Genomic DNA, 22,644 nt, shown 5'->3' on the forward strand with positions numbered 1-22,644 from the left:
CTGATTTTAAAAAAATCAGCTAAATATGCTTGTCTGAACAAAGCTAACTAAACTTAGCTATTTTTCCTTTTTTCTGCTGTCTTTCAAGAAAAGCGCTCTACATAATTGAAAAAACACAAAACCTAAGTCCATTTCTTTAATGAGAACAAAAGACCTAGATAAGAGGAAGGAACAACCTGTTGCTAAGACAGCAGCACAGCCTATGGAAAGAGGAAGTGCCTAGGGGAGCTTTGCGGCTGCACCAAACTGCAAGCTGATCACATGCCCACAGGTAAGACTGAAACAGAGTGCTGCCTGGTGCCTGTCTGCCTCCTGTCAGCCCTAGTTTGTCCCTTTCACCCCAGCAGAAATTTTAATACTGCAAGTTTTCACTCTTGAGAGTTCTGGTTTGGATAATAAACTATAAGATCATCCTATTTCAAATCAAAGGGTGCGGCCATGAGAGCATAGCTAAAAATCAGTATCAGTGATAACAAATAACATTTTAGCCATCTATTTCATGTAAATTAAGAGTGAAATATCATCTTTGACAAAAATAGTTAATCTTAAATTCAGTTACTTTAATAAAGACTTTAAACTTTGGTTTATATGTTATAAAAAAGTCATAGTTGTAAATCTGAATTAATGTTTCAGGAACAGAGGATAAACAGGGAGCCCCATCTGATCTCAGGCATCCACTTTCTAATGCACAACCCAGACCCAGGGCAGACCCTGATGGGCATTATATTTAAATTGTAAGCTCAGTCTCCTGAAGAATACACACTATTCGCATTGTCCACAAGTCCATATTTTAAATTTTATTATAGTTTATCCTTATAACAGATGAGGTGGAGAGGAAATAGGAGCAGGTAAATTTGAGATTTTCAAAGTTTCATTACTTATCCAAAGACTTCACAGCTAGGAAGTGGCAATGTGACCAAGACGAGATTTCATTACATAACTCTGACATCAAATCTCATGCTTCTTTTGTTGGTACTATATCCCACTATCACTGTTTAAGAAAGAAAAATCACCAATCATACAGTTTTTGACTGACTCAACTCACTCAGGTTATCCTTCACTGACTCTAAATTTCTTATCCCAGAATCTACTCAAAAACCAATTAGAGAGCCTGAGAGCAAGACAGAGATGCTGGAAGCCTTTCTCCCAACTGGAGCAGTCAATTTTCCATCTGTGGCTCTCTGACAATGCATCAACTTAGTAAGAACAAAACAGTGAGAGAGGGCAAAATTAAGTTCTGATAATGTCATACCTAAACTGTTTTACTGGATTGAGCATTGATAGTACATGTTATAAAAACAGGCTGAAAAGCTAGGCTCTAAACAAAGACACACCGAGGCAGAAAAGAGACAGCCTTATCTGGATCCACTCCTTTCCACTCCTCAGTTCATCCTGTGTTTTTACACACATGCAGACACGCTGCCTCTGCTTTCACTTTGTTCAGACTCCAGATCAGTGTTTGCAAACTCTTGGTTATCTGAGAACACAGATCCTTAACTACAAAGTAGAGTCTTCTCAGATACTAAAAAGATGAGGCCTGCAGTCCCAACAAGATCCCTTTAGTATGCTCTAAATGGGACCTGTGTCCATTTCAGGCTTTGCTACTACAATTCTAGAAGCACAGTTTTCCTCCCCTTCTCATTACTTGCCATTTCTCTAATTATGTTTGCAGATAATGTGTAACTAAAGAATACAAAATTCTGTGGAAATATTTTTACTCTTCCACATAATTCTATTAAGTTGCATAAGGGGATTCTACTTGCAATATGAAACTAGAAAAGCAATCATGCGTAAGAAATTTAAATTATCATATTTTTATTTTACCTTTGATAAACTAAGATTGTGTCAGAGATCATCCCATTTTAAAACTGTCTTGATTGGAAATGGATAGCAAATAAATTAACAGCCCTATTCTCTTAATATTAGCCCCAGACTTTGATTAAAAAAAAAGTATACTCATAAGAAATGAGAATGAAGATATACACTTTAAAAGGTCAGTAATATTATTTAGAATTAATAATTCTGAACTGATAAATAAGCACACAGAGGGACTAAAAGATCATAAGGCTCTTGCTATTGTAGAATTACTTTTTTCTGAACTCAAGCAGCTCAAAAATATTCTGAATGGTTCACATTTTAAATAGGAAATGACACTATTAGTATTGGATCTGAGGGAAAAGTTAGGAATGAATGACCAGAAAAAAACTGTTTCCTTTTGTAGATCAAAATAGGATTGATTACTAGGGAGAATGATCCTCTTCTCCATCTGAGTCAGGAAGGGGGATTATTGGGAAACTGTTGTCTAGGATATGACACTTCACAGTCGTTCCAAAATAATCTGGAGTCCTCACTGAACTGAGTTTCTCTCGTCTTTCTCGGTTTCCTATGTTAGTTAACAGCACCTGCATTCACTCAGTGACTCAAGATGGTACTCAAGAATGATGTTAGATTTTCCTCTTTTACTTCCACTTCTAAAGAATGACCGAGTCAATGGATACAAGCTCCTCAGCCTCTCTCCTAAGTAAATCCTCCTCTCCATTCCCATTTGCCACAGCTTGGCACAGAGCCTTCACCAACACACACCCTGAGCATTGCCAAGGTCTTCTAACTGTTCTCCATCTACCACACTGCCACTGTTAAGGTCTTATAACACAAAGCTGGGCATCTCTTTGCCTCAGTAATCTAGAGGATTCCCATGGATCTCACAGGGATCTTCCTAACTTCTAGCCTCCTCTCTTGCCATATCTCCCATTGTAACTTATGCTTCTTCTAAATGGAATTACTTGCCATTTCTCTCATTTGCTAGACTATTTCATAACTCGATGGCTTTGGTCACCATGTGTCCCAGCTAGATATTGTTTTCTCATTACAGTGGTGAACAAACGTTTTTTTCCCATGTAGTCCAATTTATAAAGTAGACTAACTTATACTGATCACATTTTTTTCATTCAAAATGAAAATAGTTTCAGTCTCATGAGTTTTTTGAGGGGAGGAAGGTAGTTATCGTTTAATATACATTACTGAAGAATAGAAAGCTTCTGTCAAAATTAATAGTGCTTTCTAATCCCTAAAGGTTAATCTGGGCATACTTGAAAATCAGCAACACAGAGGCAGCATCTCTTAATATGCTGCCTATAGTAATCAATGTAACATTTCACAACTGTCTGTGGTCTGCCAGGACTGTGATTGTCCTTGAAATTCAAAAAGAAACAAAGTATTGTCTCTGACTTCCTCAACATGGGTCTCCCTCTCGCATGCTAGTATTATTTCTTCTCTGCTTTGTTCAGAAAGGGAAACGAATAAATACAACTTAAACAGAACCAAAAAAGAAAGATAATCATTTTCCTAAGGGTCAGCTGCTGGGTACTTAATCAGCCTCAAGAAACTAATAGTTGGCCTGTGCATCTCCCCTGTTAATCCTGAGGACAAAGGCTTGGTGGACCCGAGATTCTAAAATAGCCTCTTGTGAAAAAAAATTTGACAGAATACAACATCCTTTCATGGTAAAGAAAAAAAAAAAAAAAAAAAAAAGAACACCTCTCAACAAATTGGGTCTAGAAGGAACATCCCTCAACAAAATAAAGGCCAAATATGAAAACCCACATCCAACATCAGACTAAATCCTGAAAGGCTGAAAGCTTTTCCTCTAAGATCAGGAATAAAACACGGTTGCCCGCTCTCACCACTCTATGCAATATAGTAGTGGAAGTCCTAGCCAGAGCAATCAGCATGACAAAGAAATAAAAGCCATTCTAATAGGAAAGGAAGAAGTAAAATGATCTTTGTTCGCAGATGGTATTATTTTACATGCAGAAAATCCTAAAGACTCCACCAAAAAATTGCTAGAACTAATTAACAAATTCAGTAAAGCTGTAGGGTACAAAATCAACATACAGAAAACAGTTGTGTTTCTATACACTAACAACAAAACATCTGAAAAAGAAGTAAAGAAAATAATCCCATTTACACTAGCATCAAAAACAATAAAATACTTAGGAACAAATTTAACCAAGAAGGTGACAGATCTGTACATTGAAAACAATAAGACTTTGATGAAGGAAATCAAAAAAGACACAAACAAATGGAAAGATATCCCATGTTCATAGATCAGAAGAATTAATATTGTTAAAATATCCACATTACTCAAAGCCATCTATAGATTCAATGAAATCCCAATCAAAATTCCAGTGGCATTTTTCATAGAAATAGAAAAAAAATCCTAAAATCTGTAAGGAGCCACAAAAAAAACAAATAGCCAAAGGAATTCTGAGAAAGAAGAACAAAGCCAGAGACCTCACACTGCCTGATTTCTACAAGCCTATAGTAATCAAAATAGTATGGTACTGGAATAAAAATAGACACATAGATCAACAGAACAGAATTGAGAGCCCAGAAGTAAACCTCCACATATATGATCAAGTAATATTTGACAAGGGAGCCAAGAATACTAAATGGGGAAAGAAGAGGCTTTTCAATAAATGGTGTTGAGAAAACTGGATAATCACATGCAGAAAATGAAACTGGACCACTATCTTATACCACTCACAAACATTAACTCAAAATGGATTAAAGACTTAAACATAAATCTTGAAACCATAAAACTCCTAGAAGAAAACATAGGTGGTAAGCTCCTTGACATTGGTTTTGGCAGTAATTTCCTGTGTGACACCAAAAGCACAAGCAACAAAAGCAAAAACAAACAACTGGACTACATCAAACTAAAAGGCTTCTGCACAGAAAAAGAACCAATCAACAAAATGAAAACGCAACCTACAAAATGAGAAAACATTTGTAAGTCATATATCTGATAAGGGTTAATATCCAAAACATATAAAGAACCCATACAAGTCAATAGCAAGACAGAACAACAAAAACTGATTAAAAAATGGGCAGAGGAACTGAATAGACATTTTTCCAAAAAAGAGATTCTAATGGCCAACAGGTACACGAAAATGTGCTCACCATCACTAATCATCAGGGAAATGTAAATCAAAATACAATGAGATACCACCTCACATCTGTTAGAATGGGTATCATCAAAAAGAAAATAGGTAACAAGTGTTGGGGAGGGTATGGAGAAAAGGAAAGTCTTGCGCACTGTTGATGGGAATACGAATTGATGCAGCCACTATAGAAACCAGTACGGAGCTTCCTCAAAAAATTAAAAATAGAGGGGCTGGCCCTGTGGCCAAGTGGTTACAGTTCTGCATGCCCCGCTTTGGCAGTCCTGAGCTCAGAGGTTCGGATCCCAGACACAGACCTACTCCACTCATCAGCCATGCTGTAGAGGAAAACCACATACAAAAAACAGAGGAGGATGGGCAAAGATGTTAGCACAGGGATAATCTTCCTCACGCAAAAAAAAAAAAAAAAGAGGAGGATTGGCAACGGATGCTAGCTCAGGGCAAATCTTCCTCACCAAAAAAAAAATTAAAAATAGAACCACCATATGACCTAGCAATCCCAATTCAGGGTACATATTTAAAAGAATTGAAATCAGGATCTTGAAGAGATATCTGCACTCCCACATTCATTGTAGCATTATTCACAATAGCTAAGACATGGAAACAACCTAAGTGTCTGTCAAGGAATGAATGGATAAAGAAGATGTGAGATGATTAAGAAAATAAACACACACACACAATGGAATATTATTCAGCGATGAGAAAGAAGAAAATCCCTACATTTGCAACAACTTGAATGAACCTTGTGGGCAGTATGCTAAGTGAAATAAGTCAGACAGAGAAAGAGAAATACTGCATGATATCACTTATATGTGGAATCTAACAAAGCTGAACTCAGAGAAACAGAGATTACAGCGGTGGTTACCAGTGGCTGAAGGGTGAAGAAAATGGAGGAGATATTGATGAAAGAGTACAAACTTCCAGTTATAAGAATACCAAGTTCTGGGGATCTAATATATAGCATGGTGATTATAGCTAATGATACAGTATTATACACTTGAAAATTGAAATCATAAATGGTTCTGAAAGTTGGTAATCATAAATGTTCTATCCATAAAAAAGAAATTGGAATTATGTGATGGTATGGAGGTGTTAACTAATGCTACTTGGTAGTAATTATTCTGCAATATATAAATTTATCAAATCAACAAGTTTTACACCTTAAACTTACAAAATATGTCAATTATATCTCAATAAAGCTGTGGAAAAAAACAATCTCTTCTCAGCTTCCAAGGCTGTTTTGTGGAAGCTTTTCTTCTTCTCATTCCTTCTGATTAAAATGATCTATTCCATTGGAAATTCAATCAATGGCCACATCAGGAAGCTCAGTTGGCTGCAAGAAGCTCTTCATCTGCTTATCATTGAAGTATATAGTACCTTAGTTTATATTTGGCATGATGGACATAACATTAAAACATAAAAATATCAATTAGGTGGATTAGTTTCATTATCAATTACTATGAGCCAAGAATAACGTCTATATAAGATCAAGAAAAAATTCTCTTCTTAAGAGTATTTCTAAGGATACTTTATAAAAGAATCGTTCATACTTTCTACCCCATGGGTTAGATAGAAGGTGGTAAGCTAAAATAATAGCAATTACAAAAGTACTACACATTATCTTTTTAAATATGTATTATGAAATATTAAAAACATTGAATATTCCAAACTACTTCTCATAGCATTGACCTAGTTGTTCTCACTTTACATTCCTCCCCCTCTTCTCTCTCACTTGAACACTTAAGGGCACCCCCTGTCCATCCCAAAGGAGAAACAAATATTCAAAGACAAAGTCCTAAATGATAGAGAAGTGACTTGCTTGTTGAATCCATCACAGAGAGCCCCATGCTTGAACACGGGCTTCTGAATTGTTCTCTGACTTGCCATTTAACGATCCTGGCATATCGTAAGCACTCTCCTCTCCAAAGAGCGGTGGGGACTGAACCACCCTATGTGGCAGACGGAGTCTGAAAGACAGACTTCATTCCTTAACAATGGTGGAACTGAACTGAACCAGGAGATTTTGCTGTGAGCAGAGGCAACAGCAGATACATCATTACTTACAAATATACATAGATAGATCATTACTTACAAATATATATATATGTATATGAAATCAACACTTTTGAAACAACCACTCAGCTTAATAAATGACATAATAATATTAAAACCATGTCCCTTTCTTTAACAATATTACCTTCTCTTCTCTCCTCTCTAGCCCCCAATTAACCACTAACCAGATTTTTGCACTTATCATTGCCATGTGCTTCACAGTTCCTTTCTACAAGTGCAATATTCCAATCTTCATTATGGTCTATAATACAGCATCAGCTGGAAGCCAACTGGGAATACACAATGTAATGCTCAGCACACAATGTATATTGACAGGAATGTCAATCCAGCACATTTTAGTACCTAAAGTGTTTAAGAAGTATAGCTGAAATTCATATATTTTCTTAAAGAAAATCACCATAGACATGACACGGGGAACTGAGCTCATCACGAGGGTCCTGGCTGTCAGCAATACTCCCCCTGCAGGGCACTCTTTTCCCAATAATCTTCTGTACTCTGCCCCCAGCCTGTCATTCAGCGTACTCCTCTTTGGTGTCCTAGAAGCTTCGCTCCTCTTACAAGCCAGCAGCCAAGAGCAAGTTCTATCTTCAGAATCTGGGCAATATTTTGAGAAAATAGAACGATTTCTTCTCAGCAAGCCTGTGCATATGACCATTCAGGGGCTGATTTTCCGGTTTATGGATTATCTAAAACCCTTTGCTCCTTCTTCCTTGCTTTTGGCCATTTCACTGCTCATTAGCATTGCCACTGAAGGGTGGACAGGAAAAATAAAAAGAAAGAGTCAGAGCAGCCAGTTTTGTTATTTATTAACTGTTTATCAACCACAGCAGGAACTCTTGTGGAGAAAAATGCTAAGTATTGGCCAGTTAGTTTTTGAACTCTGTTATTTTCAATTTCGCTGTTTGTCCTATTCTCAATCACACCCACATAATTAAAAGTTGGTATAAATATGTTTTCCACCAATAGTTATTACACTTGTAAAGGTAACTCGTTTCACTTTTTCTGTCAGGTAATTTTCCCCTTTTGTTTGCTATAGAATAAAACTGTCATTTTCACTGATGTTTTATATATCTGGAAGAAAGTACAGTAATATGAAACAGTAGTATACTAATAACTTCAAAAGTATGAGAGTAATTTTAAATTTAAACAGTAAACTAGAAGAGTAAATTTAATTTCTCCATATCCAAGAAACCACACCTGGTGGAGTGATCTGATATGTGGCATTAGATTTAGAAAGGATCTCATTAGTTTTACTGACTACAGGATAACTGGACCTTAAAACCACTTCCTCCTTTACTTGGCCTTGATAGAAAAAAACAAATAAATAAGAGGAAAAGAGGCAAAAGGTAGAGACTTTCCCTTAGCACTGATTATGGCATGAGTCTACTGACTTTGTAGTCCATAGGTACAACATGAGGAATGATTAACCATCAGAAGGCTGGGTCAAACCTTCTGTAAGTGGTAATCTCCTTATCCCTTTTATAATTTTTTTTCTGAAATATATGTTTGCTTTATGGCATCTTAAAGCCACCATAAAGATGGCATTTATTGAATTATCACAATCTCCAGTGCCACAACAGACCACAGCCATCTAACCGTGAGTCCTGAATTGGTCTACTTTCAGCTTCCTAATATTATTATTAGGAATATTATTATTATTATTATTAGGAATATAACAATATTATCTCAAAGACCTAAAGGATAGGAGCCACATCTTATGTGAATACTGTGGTATTCATCTGAGCACATAACAGGTGCTCAATAAGCATTTGTTGAATCCCAAAAAAAAGTCACGTTATGGTTTCCATGTAACCTCAAAATTATATTTTCTACAAATGGAATATGAGTATATTAATCACTATTTCTCAGTTTGAAAATAATGAATTATAAAAAACATCCAAAAGCCACCATGACAGCACCAATACAGAACAGAAGAGTAATCCCTTTCAAGTCTGGGTCACAAGCCACCACCTACAATAATGAGGTGTCAAAAACTTTAAAACAGTTTTGTCAAGAATAAATTTACAATGGTTTTCATAAAGGCCATGTCTCCTTTGGGCTATGCTGAGAGTTGCTGGTATTTCTAAAAGGAAAATTCACCAGCTTCCTGTTATCACCATGTTAAGCACTTCACCAATTTTAGGTGCCCATTCCAACCGAAATTTGGATTTAAATCTGCTAAGAATTTCCTTCAAATGATTACATTTCACCACCCCAGGAAGTTATGAAGTAGCAAGTATAAAATATCTTTTGATGTTATATATTTCATTAATTATGTTCCTCTGCTCCAGCCATAGCATAGCTTGCACTTTTTTTCAGTCATTGCTGTGCCAAAACCACAGGGCTGCTATCCCCTCACTGTTCATGTGTTACATGTTCACGCCTCAATTAATAGATGTACCCAAGCAGAAACAGCCCTGTGACATTCATATTACACTGTTTCCATAAGATAAAATGTTTTTATAGAGGAGATAGCACTGGAAATGACAAAGAACACAGAAAAATATAATTCCCCTGCTACTGACATCCTTATTTTAATACAAATATTCTTATTTTAGGTGCAAAATCAATGTAATATACATAACTTCTGTGTGTATTAATAGGAGACCAATGAAAGAACTCAGACTCATTTACAGAAGGGTGAATTCTGAAGTTAGAAAATTTTAACATTTTTTTTCCTCATTTTCATCTATGACTAAAGATCTGTCAGCTATGGTATAGCAAAAATAGAAGTGAAAGTTCCATAAAAGGAAATATTTAGATGTGTCACTAAAAGTTAATATCATGTGAATTTCTTCCACCTATTTAATTTCTATGTGGCAATGAGGCAATGATATGCACTGCCTTGTGAAATAACTATATTCTTTTTTAAAAAATTGCTCCAAAATGTTGTTGTTATTGTTGTTGTTTGGTGAGGAAGATTGTCCCTGAGCTAATATCTACTGCCAATCTTCCTCGTTTTTGCTTGAGGAAGACTATCCCTGAGCTAACATCTGTGCCAGTCTTCCTCTATTTTTATATGTGGGATGCCTCCACAGCATGGCTGATGAGCAGAGTGTAAATCCACACCAGGAATCCAAACCTGTGAACCCCAGGCCTCTGAGGTGGAGCATGCAAACTTAACCACTATGCCACCCAGCCAGCCCTCAAAATGATTTTTCAAGTAAATCAAATGCATAATAGAATTTACTGAGAGAAAACCTATAATCAATCAAACTTGTCTATTGTAGCAAGAGGACTTTATGCTATTTTAATACCACTTATTATATAGGAATTTCGTGTGTTCCTAAAATTAATACATTACTAAATGACTCAATGTCAATTCTATTCGTAATGGTCTATCAACACTCCTTAAGGTATAATTCAACATATTTCAGGTAAGAAATTTTTATCTGAATTTGAATGCTAATGTGGGAAACTAAATGAAGCAAAAATGCAGAACAACTAATAGAGTCTGTTTCAGAGAGGACATCTAAGCTTCTCTGGCTAATTCCACCGGCATTAGCCAACGATTTGGCCAAACTTGGTCCAAGATTACAAAACAAAACAAAAAACAACGATAACCAAAAAAACAAAACAGTTCTATTTGAACACTTGCTATCCAAATTCAGGAATCGAACAGCTTGGAATAAAAAGAGATATTTTACTTTAAATTCTCTCACTGAAAATTTTCTTATGATTGAACCTTCAAAAGATTACCATATATCTCCTAACTCCCAACTTTACAAACAAAATCCTCCTTTTACAGGGGGCTGGCCCCGTGGCCGACTGGTTAAGTTCACGCGCTCCGCTGCAGGCAGCCCAGTATTTCGTTGGTTCGAATCCTGGGCGCAGACATGGCACTGCTCATCAAACCATGCTGAGGCAGCGTCCCACATGCCACAACTAGAAAGACCCACAACGAAGAATATACAACTATGTACCGGGGGGCTTTGGGGAGAAAATGGAAAACAATAAAATCTTAATAAAAAAAAAAATACTCCTTTTACCACATGTTCCTATGTCCACTACTCCCTGTTCTCTCGTAGCAAAACTCACGGAATTTCTCAAGTCCCATGAAATTTTGGAATCCTCCCCAATCAATATTTTGTCACTTCCAGTCCACTGAAAGCACTTTTGTCAAAGTCACCTTTTGTCCTCAACATTTCCAAACACAGTAGTCAAATTTCAGTTTTCATCCACAGAAGTTGACAGGGTTTCTCATTTCCTCCTTGAAATACTTACCTCACTTGGGTTCCAGAACATCACACACTCTTGGTTTTCTTTCTTACTCACAGGCCAATCATCTTTCTCCTTTCCTGGACCCTCTCCTTCTCCCTGACCTCTAGATTTTGGAATGTCCCATGGCATAGTCTGGGAGCTCTTCTCCCTATAAAATTATTCCCTAAGTGAGTTACCCCCTCCTATTTCTTTAGAGACCATGTCTACAATGATGAATTCCAAATGTACAGCTCAAATCCCTAACTCCCCGCTAAATTCCAGATTCATGTAATCCACTGCCAACGTGAATTCTCAAATTTGATGTCTAATAGCAATATCAAATTTAATAAACACAAATCTTGATTTCTATCTAAATCTTGCTCATTGTTCCATGTTCGCAATTTTAGTTAATAGTAACACATTCCACTCCCTTACTCAGGTAAAATAACTTGGAAGCCTCTTTACTTCCTCTGGATTTCTCCCAGCCGAACAAGCCATCCAAAAATCCTAATTCTCCTATCTTCAAAATATAGCCACAATCTGACAACTACTCATCTAGTTAAGCTACCAACGTAGTCCAATTCACTATAGTCAAATTAATCTTCATATTTCTACTCCAAACAGTCTGCCCAAGCAGAGGAGGTTATGTTTCTAAAATACAAACCATTTCACATGACGTGTTTGAGCTCAACCCTCCAGCGGGCGGCCTGTATACCCAGAAGGTCTGAACACCTTACCGTGACCTAGGAGTCCCTGCAGGATCTTCCCTAGTTGCCTCTCAGACCTGATTTCCTTCCACTCCCCGCTTTGCTCACTAAACTCCACACTGACTTTCAAGATGTTCCTAAAACAAATTAAGCAGATTCTTTAGCGTCTTGTCTCATGGCCATTGCCTTTGCTATGCCCACTGCCTGAAATCCTTTTTCATCAGATGGCTCACTTCCTTTCTTTGAATCAAGTCTCTGCTCCAGTGATCACCTCCTCAGAGATGTTGTACCAGATCACCCTATTCAAAATATCACACTTTGTTCACAGGCCATTCCCTCATTTTTCTTCATAGTACTTATCACTATCTGACATTATAACATATATTTTCTTGTTTCTCTGATTGCTTTCCCCATGAGAATGTAAACTCCTTAAATACAAACACATAGCTTACTTGTTCAACATTTTAATTACAGGGCCTAAAAACAGTACTTCATAGAGAGTAGGTTCAGATTAAATACTGAATGAAGGAACATTTTCCCAGTTAGCATACATACTGCATGTTGACAGTAATGCCTACCATACCCTGTAGTTTCAGGAAAATTAACTTTGAATTATAATGATTTTGATAATGAAGCAAACACCTTATTTAAGGCTACTTAGGAAAGATCAGGTACTGACAGCAATAAAATATGATTATTTATTTTGAAAATAGTACTTTGAATTATTTGGGGATGAAAAAGTAAAAGAAGTGTTATTTGAATATAATTAATTACTTGGTCTTTTTTCATTTGTAAAAATATATGTTAATGAGCAACTTGACTACAGAGTGATTTCAAATTTTTTAATACACACAGGCAGGCCCGTTGGCGCTTAGCTTCTTGTGCTTGTCTCAGGGCTCCCTCTATTCACTCAACGAAGCTTTCCGTGGATCAACTCAGCCTCAGCTTCACACTGATAACCACCTGATGAACATCAGCAGGGGAAAAGCCACAATACCTGGAGTAAGAATCCAAAACTAGGAAGAACATTAAAGAAACACTGGCTGTTTCTTTTAGACTCTACATTTTCCAGTGATACCAAACATATGCTAATATTCCTGGTGTGCTTCCAGTTTGTAAATTCTAAAGGCTATTATAGCTGGAGCTGGTTAGAACATAACTACTCATTGCTCCAGTCAGCCTTAATGAGCACTAGTACTGTGGTATAATCTAAGAGTACCACTATATGCAACACCTTACTATTAACACTAGACAAAACAAAAACGAACAAATCCAGTTCTCTCAGTCTGATACTGGAGTTATCTAGACTATCTGATGAACAAATATATTAATCATGACACTTGTTCATACCAAAAATATCTTCATTTTAAAGAGACTTTAATTTGAGCGATTAAGGTTTTACGCTCCCTCTAGTTCCCCTTGTATTTTCTTTTTTTAAAAATTCACTTTAAACTTAGCTATTAAGTATAGCTATGTGAACCAGACTTGACTGTATCTCTTCTCCCAATTCCGCAAACAGAGTTCATATCATTTTAGAGCTGAAACGAACATTATTCTAAACCTTGTTTTAGGGTTGACAAAAATGAAGATTAAAGAAAGTGAGTAACATCCAATGTTGCTCAATGACCTATTAATAAAATTCTTACTTAGCTCCAAACCCTCTAAATTGTAATCCACAACATTTTTTATTATGTTTTAACATCCCCCTACATTTTTCACATTCATCTGAAGTTTGTGTCCACATTCAAATGCTAAAATTCACCAATTTAACTGACCTGAATCCGCAGATGTCCTCTTAATACTCAATCTCAGAATTACTTCAGAATTTCTTCCCCTTATCCTTTAGACATCCATCTGATCGCTTCATTTTACTCTGAGTTTTTAATAATACATTATTCCAGCTAGTTTACTAATTAATATTGGCACAGGGCAAGGTCTAACATAATATGACAAACTGTTCGTTCATTTAACCTAGCACTGCATTCTCTAATTAGTGATTTTGCCGATGTTAAAACTAATTTATCAGATTAAAGTTGACCTAAGTTTCATCCTCCATTAGTCTTATAATGGTATATGCTAGAAGGAAGATTTTGCCTCTTTAAAACAATTAATCAAACAGAAAAATTACGAAGTGATAACAGACACTGGTTCTATACTACCATACAAGCCCGATGGTGGTGGTAGCAGTGGTGTTGCTGGTGTGTGTGTGGAGGAGATTGAAATAAACATAAAACCTAATATTTACAAGGCTAAAATTATCTGAAAACATATATGATCATTCACAAAACTCAATGGTTGACATTATTTTTAAATATATCCGTATCATGTACATGTATATGTATATGTTTTTTTCATAACTGTGTATGTTTCATGTTACAAACATCAACCAGTTTGAGGCCCCAAATGTTCCAGAGGTAAACAGAACCACCACAGTTAAGAAGTTGCTTAACAAATTCTATTCCTTAATGTCTTAAAGCATATCTGTACCTTTCTCGGTATCTTAGATTTTTCCACAGAGAATAAGCATCAGTTTAAGAATATATTTCTGTTGTGTTTTAAATCTGTGAAAAATTTACATCACTAGATCTAGCAATCTAATCCATCCAGAGAGTGGAGGGTGTTTGTATGTCCCAGAATTAAATTCTTACAAGAATAAGAGATAGGGATGTTATTTCCTTTTCTGATTTGAAAATAAAAACCACCTGTATCTTATAGCATCACAAACCTCATAAAATGGCATTTTTTTCTAAGAATTAGAAAAAAATATTTCATGAGATTTTCAAGTAGGACTACAAAGCAACGACAGCTCAGAATGTAGTGACACCTAATGGCAAAGCTATCTTTATAGGCCATAAGTGTATTTTCCAATAAACATTATATTTGCATAAAACCGTCTAAGTATTGCTACTCGCCAACATGTTGTCTGTCATCTGAAATATTACGAAGATCCAATAGCAATGCCAAATACCTTACTTTTTAAAACTAAAATTGTGCAAGTGAAGTAAGAAAAACAACTGCTGGATTAAAAAGTGTGGTTTTAAAATTACAATATGCATTTGAGATAAAATTACAGTATGATAAACTTAGCCTTAGAGATTAGAATTATATGTGACGCATCTTCCATTACTCCTAACAATCTCAACTGGTTTGTACTGTTGGATAAGTCAAAAGTGAATCATCTTGATTTTTATTTATATTTGAATTAAAATTTATAGGAGATATTTATTGGATGTACATTTCACTTGGAGTAGAAAGCAAAGGTCCTTAGTGTAATGGCTTATTAGTCATGTCACAGTTGATATCATTGATTAATAACACTGTCTAACAATGCACATCTGAATTGTGCTTCAAATAACTGTATTAATGATACAGAAAAGAATAATAGTAAAGTATACCCTTATTTTAAATTTAGAAGCTACTCTTAAGACTTTTTAGAAGTTTACACTGTAAGTTATCCATACTTAGGGAACAACTACTGTAAATAATAAAAAGATCATTTAAATCATTGAGATATCTTATACAGTGCAGAGTCCTTGATGACTCCTGGGAGCTATCACTAACCAATGCAAATCGTGTAAAGTGTTGAAAAAGAAACATTTTGGTAGAAGACACAGTATATCCTCTGGAAATGCTTTTATTACATTCTGTATTTGATAAAATAGTCCTCAGTGCAGAAGTAATAAAACTGATGCTTTAAATCTACCATCTATTATTGTTTTTAATGTGGTGACACATTTTATTGACCCGCCAATTTTGTACTTTAATTTGAACTTTCTCACAATGAAAAAGTATTTTGTGAATTGTCTGAGCCTTCTCAAACGTGTCATATTTGACGATTATGATCTAAGAGGATAAAGTATCATTTGCTGATGAGAAAAACATGAATAAATGCTTTGTTTCTATTCCCTCTTGGCACAAGGTATTTCACTCTGACTGATAACCACAAAAACATGTGAGAGATTTTTGTAATGAATGAATAAGTGCACTGTTTGAGTGTTCCCTTGTAGAGGTACATAGCTGAGGAGAGCTCATTTCAATCAGTTCTCTGAGCACAGGAACCAGATAAAGAAATGAGCACACATTCAACTGTTAAAACATGAGATCCTCCATATTAGATATGAAGCAAAACACAAACTGTGCAGTTGACTGGAAATGCCACCTAATCCCTGCTTAATTAAAGCAGTGCTCTAAATTCCTGTTGTGTTTAGGGAGTAAAGAGTGTGGGACGACTGATGTATGAAGAAAATAGCAGTCAGCGTGGCTAATCTCAAAGACTTTGGAGCTTTCTAGCTACATAAATCAGAGCGACTTCTGAATAGCCTCATAAAACACAATATCATTGCCATTCCACTCACGACTTTTTGGTTCTTCCTACAGCATGCAGATCATTAGGAAACTTCTAAGCAATCAAGTAATGTGGGTCTGATGAAATTACTCAATCAATGCATAGGCTCAAAGTAGAAGCATAATTCAAAATTGCATAGGTTTTATATGTCAAAAGACCTTTTTTCTCAGGGAGGCAAATAACATCACAATGGAGGTGATTCATTCTAAGTACTGTGTGTATGTGTGTAAGCATGTGTATTAAACAAGTTGTCTGTTAAACAATCAAAAGCTTTAAAATATGACTTGACAGAAACTCAAAGTAATTACAATATTAGTGGATTTTTGACTGAAATACATACATTTCCATTTCAATCATTCGAGTCTAACCATTATAATATATCTTATCATCATAGTGAGCTAATGTGTTTAATAAAACTATTAGAGTTTAAAACATGTAACTGATATTAAACCACCTGCATGAAGTAGAAACAAAGAGAAAGAAACAAGGATGGAGAGAGTCTCCATACATTGGTTCAATACCAAAAGGATTCAATATTTAAGGAACCTATTAGGGCAGTTCTTTTTATCTTCCAGCTTGCCTGAACTACGTATTGCAGCTACTTTCTACTGGAAGACATCACATGAGGCTGGGAAAACCTTTCATGCCTGCATATCCCCTTTAATCTCTAGAGTTCAAATATTCACTTTCCCTCCAGTTTTATCACTTTCATCCCCTTAGTCCTGAAATAATACATTTGCCATAAGCATATTTCTCACATTAAATATTTAAATGAAAGCAATCACCTCCTAAAGATAATTAATTCTCTTTTCCTATCCAACCAAGTAAGTAAACTGACCCAATGAATATTAACTGGTGACTTAAATTTTTTTAATGGGCATTCAGTACTGAATTGATTATTCTTTGGCTGGGGTGGGGGTGGAAGTGGAAGGGGTTTTATCCTCTGAAGTGCAGACAAATTAGTCTTGGTCATTCTTTTTTTCTTTTTTTTTTTTTTTAACTTGGGGGTAACATTTTTCAGTTCATTATAAAAGACACAAAGGTTTGAAATAATCATCAATTTCCTAGCTTCACGGCATATCAGGTAGTCTATAAAAGAAGCTAATCCCCTTGTCTAATGTACTAATTGCACTCAGGTCAAATTAATTGTCTGAGAAGTAACTATTTCTTTTAGTAGGATATACACAGTTAATGTATACAACCAACTCTTTAAAGAAATCTGTAATTTGTACACACCATTTTTTTGCTCTGGTTATAAATAAGTCATGTCACACTGACAGACAACAGAACGCAAAGGAAAAAATACAACAGTTGCGTTCTATTTTGAAACAAATGCCCAGACTGCATTGCAAAGTAGTATTCATCTGTTAAAGGACAGCAAGAGCTGTAGGTGTTTGCAAATAATGTATTTATCGTGTAAACCACAGAATAAGCAACAAAATAAGCATTGATCCACAAGCTTTCCCTCCTGAGCGATGAGAAGCAGAAAGCAGAAAGCCTTAATCATAAAATGAATGTAAAAGTAGGATGATAATATATATCTGCATTCCCGCTCCAGTCATGTACAACTGGACATAAAGGTATGTCATTTCTCTAAGAGGAGCACAGTTCCTTTCTGAACTCTATCAGAACATTATTGAACCCCTCAATGAGACCATCATTTCTCCCTGAAAAGTTCTGAACCCAGAGACACTGTTAGCCCCCAGGCAAAACGTGATCTAGCAGACAAGCTATCTACCGCTTAATTTACTTAATACATAAGCGCAAGGTTTTCTGAATCCTGACCTCGTTACCCCTTGCACAGAGACATATATGGTTCTACTGATACAAATGATAGAGAATGGCAGACATGTTTACAAAAGACAGGCTCAGAGACCAAGAGAGGGAGCCCCCTGGAGCTGAGGGGCTGGCCACTGTGGGCGCGCACACCAGGTAGAAACCCCTCGCTTGGACAGGCACAACCGCCACTTGAGCAGGTGCCCCTTCTAGAATAGAGAGCGTGTATGTGTTTGTGTGTGTGTGGCCGGGGGAGGGGTAAGGGGACAGAAAGGGGAGATGCAGCGACCCATCTGTCGGCTCCATTTGCAGAACATCAAGCCAAAAGTCCTGTGCCCAGAAAAATTCCCCAAGAGGGGCCTCCCTTCAGCCCGGTAAATGAACCTTGCTGGCCCGCGGACGCGAATTTCCCAAAAGGAAATCGTCGCATTAACGCAGAAAAGGCTGCAAGAGCCCGTCTCCACTCAGCTCTCACGGATTAGCAAGTGAGAGGAGTTGGAGCCTGGAGCTGCGAGCGCCGTGCATGATAATGACGCGCAGCCCCCGCCGCCCCCGCCCTCCGGGGCCGGTCCCGGCCCGTCTGGTTGCCAATAGGTGGGGCCACGAGCAGCTCGAAGCCAGCTGGGCCGTCCTTCTCGGAGTCAGGCAGCCCGGCCCGTGCCCCAGAGCCTTTGCTCTCGCCTTGCGCCGCCACTCCGAGCTGACGGCCAGGCGAGGCGAAGCGAGGCAGGTGTCTGCAAGGCGGCCCACGAGGGCGGCCGGCGCGCACCTGCTCCCCGCGTTGCCCGAGCGCCCGGGGCCGCTCTGGCCGCCGCGCCAGGCCCGGGGAGCCTGAGCGAGGCAGCGAGGCGCGCGGCTCCCGGTCCTCGGCCACACCGCCGCCAGCCCCTCCTGCCACCGTAGCGGCGACTCTGCACGAGTACCGCAAAGCAAGAGGACGGGAACAGGAGAAGGAGGCTGGGGGCGCAGCCAGCACCCCGTCAGTATCGCACAACGCTGCGGCGAACGCAGCCGCTCACGTTGCAAAACCACCTGTTCGATCCGAAGGGAGCTACCCCCCACCTCCCACCCCAGTTCTTTCCGCCTCACAGGTGACACCTCCTCTGTTCCCCCAAAGATAATGTTTAAAAATGGAGCAAATGTACATCCGGGAAAGAATATGGAAGGTAGAGTGGATGAAACTTCCTTTCCCCACACACTTAGCATCCCTCCGCACGCCCCGGTACACACGCACACCGAGGTAAACTCGAGACCCCCACGCATCCAGCCCACACTCCTCGATTCACCGCGAAACAACAGCCTAAGTCAAGGTTCGAGCATCCACATCCTGCCAGAAAACTGAGCAAGCGTGAGGGAAGGGGAGCGGGAAGGGGCAACGAACCAAAGCCACCGCCAACAAGCCCCACGGAGGGCAGCGAGGGGGAAGCAACGGGGAAATACTGTGAACCGAAACGGTAAAAGTAACCGCGGGCAGCACCAGCCCTTTCTTACCGATGTGAATGATCGAATCCGCATTCGCCGAGTCCCAGGTTCGAGACCACCAGACGGACAAAACCAAGAGCAAGGGGAAAACTTCCATGTCCTCCTATGCTGATTCTCTTTTAGGATGGATTTTCTTTCCTTTTTTTTTTTTTTTTTTTTTTTTTTTGTTTAAACCAGTCCAAAGAGTTTGAGGTCACGATAGAGTTTAGCGCAGCTTTTTCTTTTTTTCTAAATTCCTATTGCCAGAGCAAAGCTTTTAATCGTCGCTGGGAAGACGAATAAGAGAAGGAGCTCAGACTGAGGAAACCTTCACAAAGCCGTGTCACTTGGAGGAGAATTTTGGCATCGCCAGAGTTGTTTGCAGTTTGGCGTTTTAAAAATGTATCCAGCCTCGGCTGCTCGCGGGCAAGGGGGAGAGGCTGGAGCTCAGACCATCCCCATCGCTGCGCCGGGGCCGCGGGTCTCCGGTCCCAGCTCCACCGCAACTTCCAACAGACCACCCCCACCCCTCACGCCGGATGTTCCCCTCCCCCTCCCCCAACCGTGAAAGCCCCCCCCGCCCCCGCCCCAACGGCCCGCAGAGAATCACTTGTCTTCGCTGCCAAAATAAAATGTAAGTGGAAAGGAAAGATGAGGAGATTCCAAGCGGAGCAGCTAGATTCCAGTAGCGAGAGGCAAAAAGCCCTCTCCGAGAGGGGTAGTAAAAGTGAACTTCAAGGCAATGCAGATAGTAATGCAGAGAAAATTCCCCTTCTGCGCGAGGCGCGGAGTGGAGCTCGGCGAGGCGGGCCCGGGAGCCGGTTCGCTCGGGCGCGGTGGCGGGGGGGTTGCGCCGGGCGAGCGGCGGGGCCGGGCGGCGGAGGGACGCCGCCGCGGGCTGCAGGATGCTTTTGGAGCGGTTCGCCCGGCGGGATGCGGGAAGCGAGCGAGGAGCTAGCCTGGTGGCCTCAGCACTCGCCCCACGTTGCCTGGAAATGGATCACCTAGGAGAAGGAGCTAGCCCGCGGAGAGCGGTGCTGTCAGGCGGAGAGAGGGAAACCGAGAGAGGAAGAGCTTCTCTCTAATAACCACCTCCTCCCCCTATCTGCAATACCAGGGAGAAACAAAATAGTGCTCTCATTTCCCTCGGAATCTTCGACCGGGACTGAGAAAAAGGCAGGACTCTAAGAGAAAAGACGTTGAAGCCTTTTTTTTTTTTTTTTTTACGAGGTTAAAGGCATCCTAAAAAAGCCACCCCACTTATTTAACCTTGCTATTGCTTTTCTCCAACAGGTATCAGACTTTTTCTAGTCTTTGCCTGGAATTAGTCACATTGGTTAAAAACGAATTAGGGACACCTGGTCACTGAGGGAAAAGAGACCTAGAAAGCTTTTAATGAGATTTCAATTATAAAGTTATAAAAAGGAGAGGACGTGCTAATTACCTTTTGTACGATGATTTTCTTTTTCTGTCTCCAGTGTATTTTTTAGGCAATCAGGATAGGGAAAGGTTAAAGAAAATCTTGAAATAAAACATATAATAAGAAGTAAAACAAGTACATGCTTCAGTGAAACATTTGGTCAAAATATTACATTGAGTAGCTTGATAACGGACCTGTATATAAATTCAGAATGAGGAAGTTGACTGCTGCTCCATGGAAAGAGCGGGGAAAGTACTGAATGACAGCCTCCCAGTCCGGGGATGGAAGGATCTTCTGTAAGCTTATTCCTTCAAGTGAAATCCTCACGATTGTGACTGGCTTTCTTCAATGATTAACTTGTATCCAGTGTGGCCTCAGTTTAGACTGGAGATTTGTTAACACAATCAAGTGACCAGATGAGGCCAGGTATTAACAAGCCTAACATTATTTCAGGTATAATTGGAATCCTTTGGGAATGTTGCTACTTGGAGTGTATGGATGTCAAACTCCTCAAATACCCTTTCAGAGCCCTCCCTTACCTTTGAATTTGGCGAACCTCTTTTATTCTTACTCTCTTACTTGAACACTTCTCTCTGGCCTGGTGAACTGGGCTCCCATTTCTCCAAACACAATTGTACGTTCTCACCTCTGTGAAATACCTTCTCTCTTTCATCTTGTGTATTTTTTCTCTGAACATTCCAGAAAATGCCGTGCTGCCATATTGTTACTTAAGTTAATAATTCTCTTGGAAGGCATCTATTCATCCTCCAAATCACTCTCTTCTGCCACCTCAAGGTTTAGTTCAAATTTTGCCCGTGAAGTCATGTCCAATCCTTTAATATGGAATAAACCCATGGTTCTTCTGTGCTCTCCTAGCACATTCTACCTTTGAATTCCACTTAGATAGGACTACTTCTGAATCAGCTGGGTGCCTTGAGAGTGGGGACCATCACTTATTCACTTTGTACTCACTGCAACATTTTACAGAGAGCCCCTTTTTTGACTTGAATTTCATCACTTCCTTCTGAATCTGGAATAAATCAGTGCTTCCAAGAAGTCATCACTGATTAATTCTTCTCAATTTTGATCATTCTTTTATCTTTTTTTTTTCCCATTAGTACACATGGACTATTTTTCACAGTAGTACACATGGAATAGTACATTAATACAATATTGATTGTATTAATATTATTGTTGATGTCATTATACTTTTTAAAGGGTTCTGTTATGATTCCATGGATCATATTTCGTTGTTACAGATATTGAAGTCTTTGAAAGAATGGATGTATCTCCTCATAGCTTGTTTCTATTATATTATTCACAAGGGCATTTAAAAAATTGATGAGTCACTATGCGCTCTACCAAGAAAAAAAGTATGAAATAACCATTAACATGGAAAGAACAATATAATATCTTAGAATCTGAAAACTATGAAGAACTTCAAAACATTAACTGGCCCATCCTGGCTTAATAAATGTCATTCCTGGAGATAGCTAAATATAGTCAATTCATACTGTCTTCTCTCTGGGAAATCTGTTCTAGTGTGTTATGAGCAAAACATTTTGATTATTCCCAAATCCACCCATTTAGTGGTTCTCAAAGGTAGCTTCACTTTGGAATAACCTGAGAAGATTTTCAAAAAGATCACTTCAGGCTAATTTAATCAAAATATCTGTGTTTGAGTCCTGGCTAATATGT

At 38.6% G+C, this 22,644-nt stretch overlaps 1 protein-coding gene across 1 annotated transcript in view; it reads right to left on the reverse strand.

The window, feature by feature from the left end:
- Positions 1 to 20,693, reverse strand: part of GRID2 (glutamate ionotropic receptor delta type subunit 2) — a 1,371,230-nt gene extending 1,350,537 nt beyond the window's left edge. The window contains exon 1 of the mRNA XM_023638677.2: positions 19,557 to 20,693. Within this exon, the coding sequence (XP_023494445.2) occupies positions 19,557 to 19,644 (88 nt within the window). The 5' untranslated portion in view covers positions 19,645 to 20,693. The remainder of the gene's footprint in view (positions 1 to 19,556) is intronic.
- Positions 20,694 to 22,644: the final 1,951 nt, after the last annotated feature.

This window comes from Equus caballus, chromosome 3 (assembly GCF_041296265.1).
Source record: "Equus caballus isolate H_3958 breed thoroughbred chromosome 3, TB-T2T, whole genome shotgun sequence".
Taxonomy (NCBI): domain Eukaryota; kingdom Metazoa; phylum Chordata; class Mammalia; order Perissodactyla; family Equidae; genus Equus; species Equus caballus.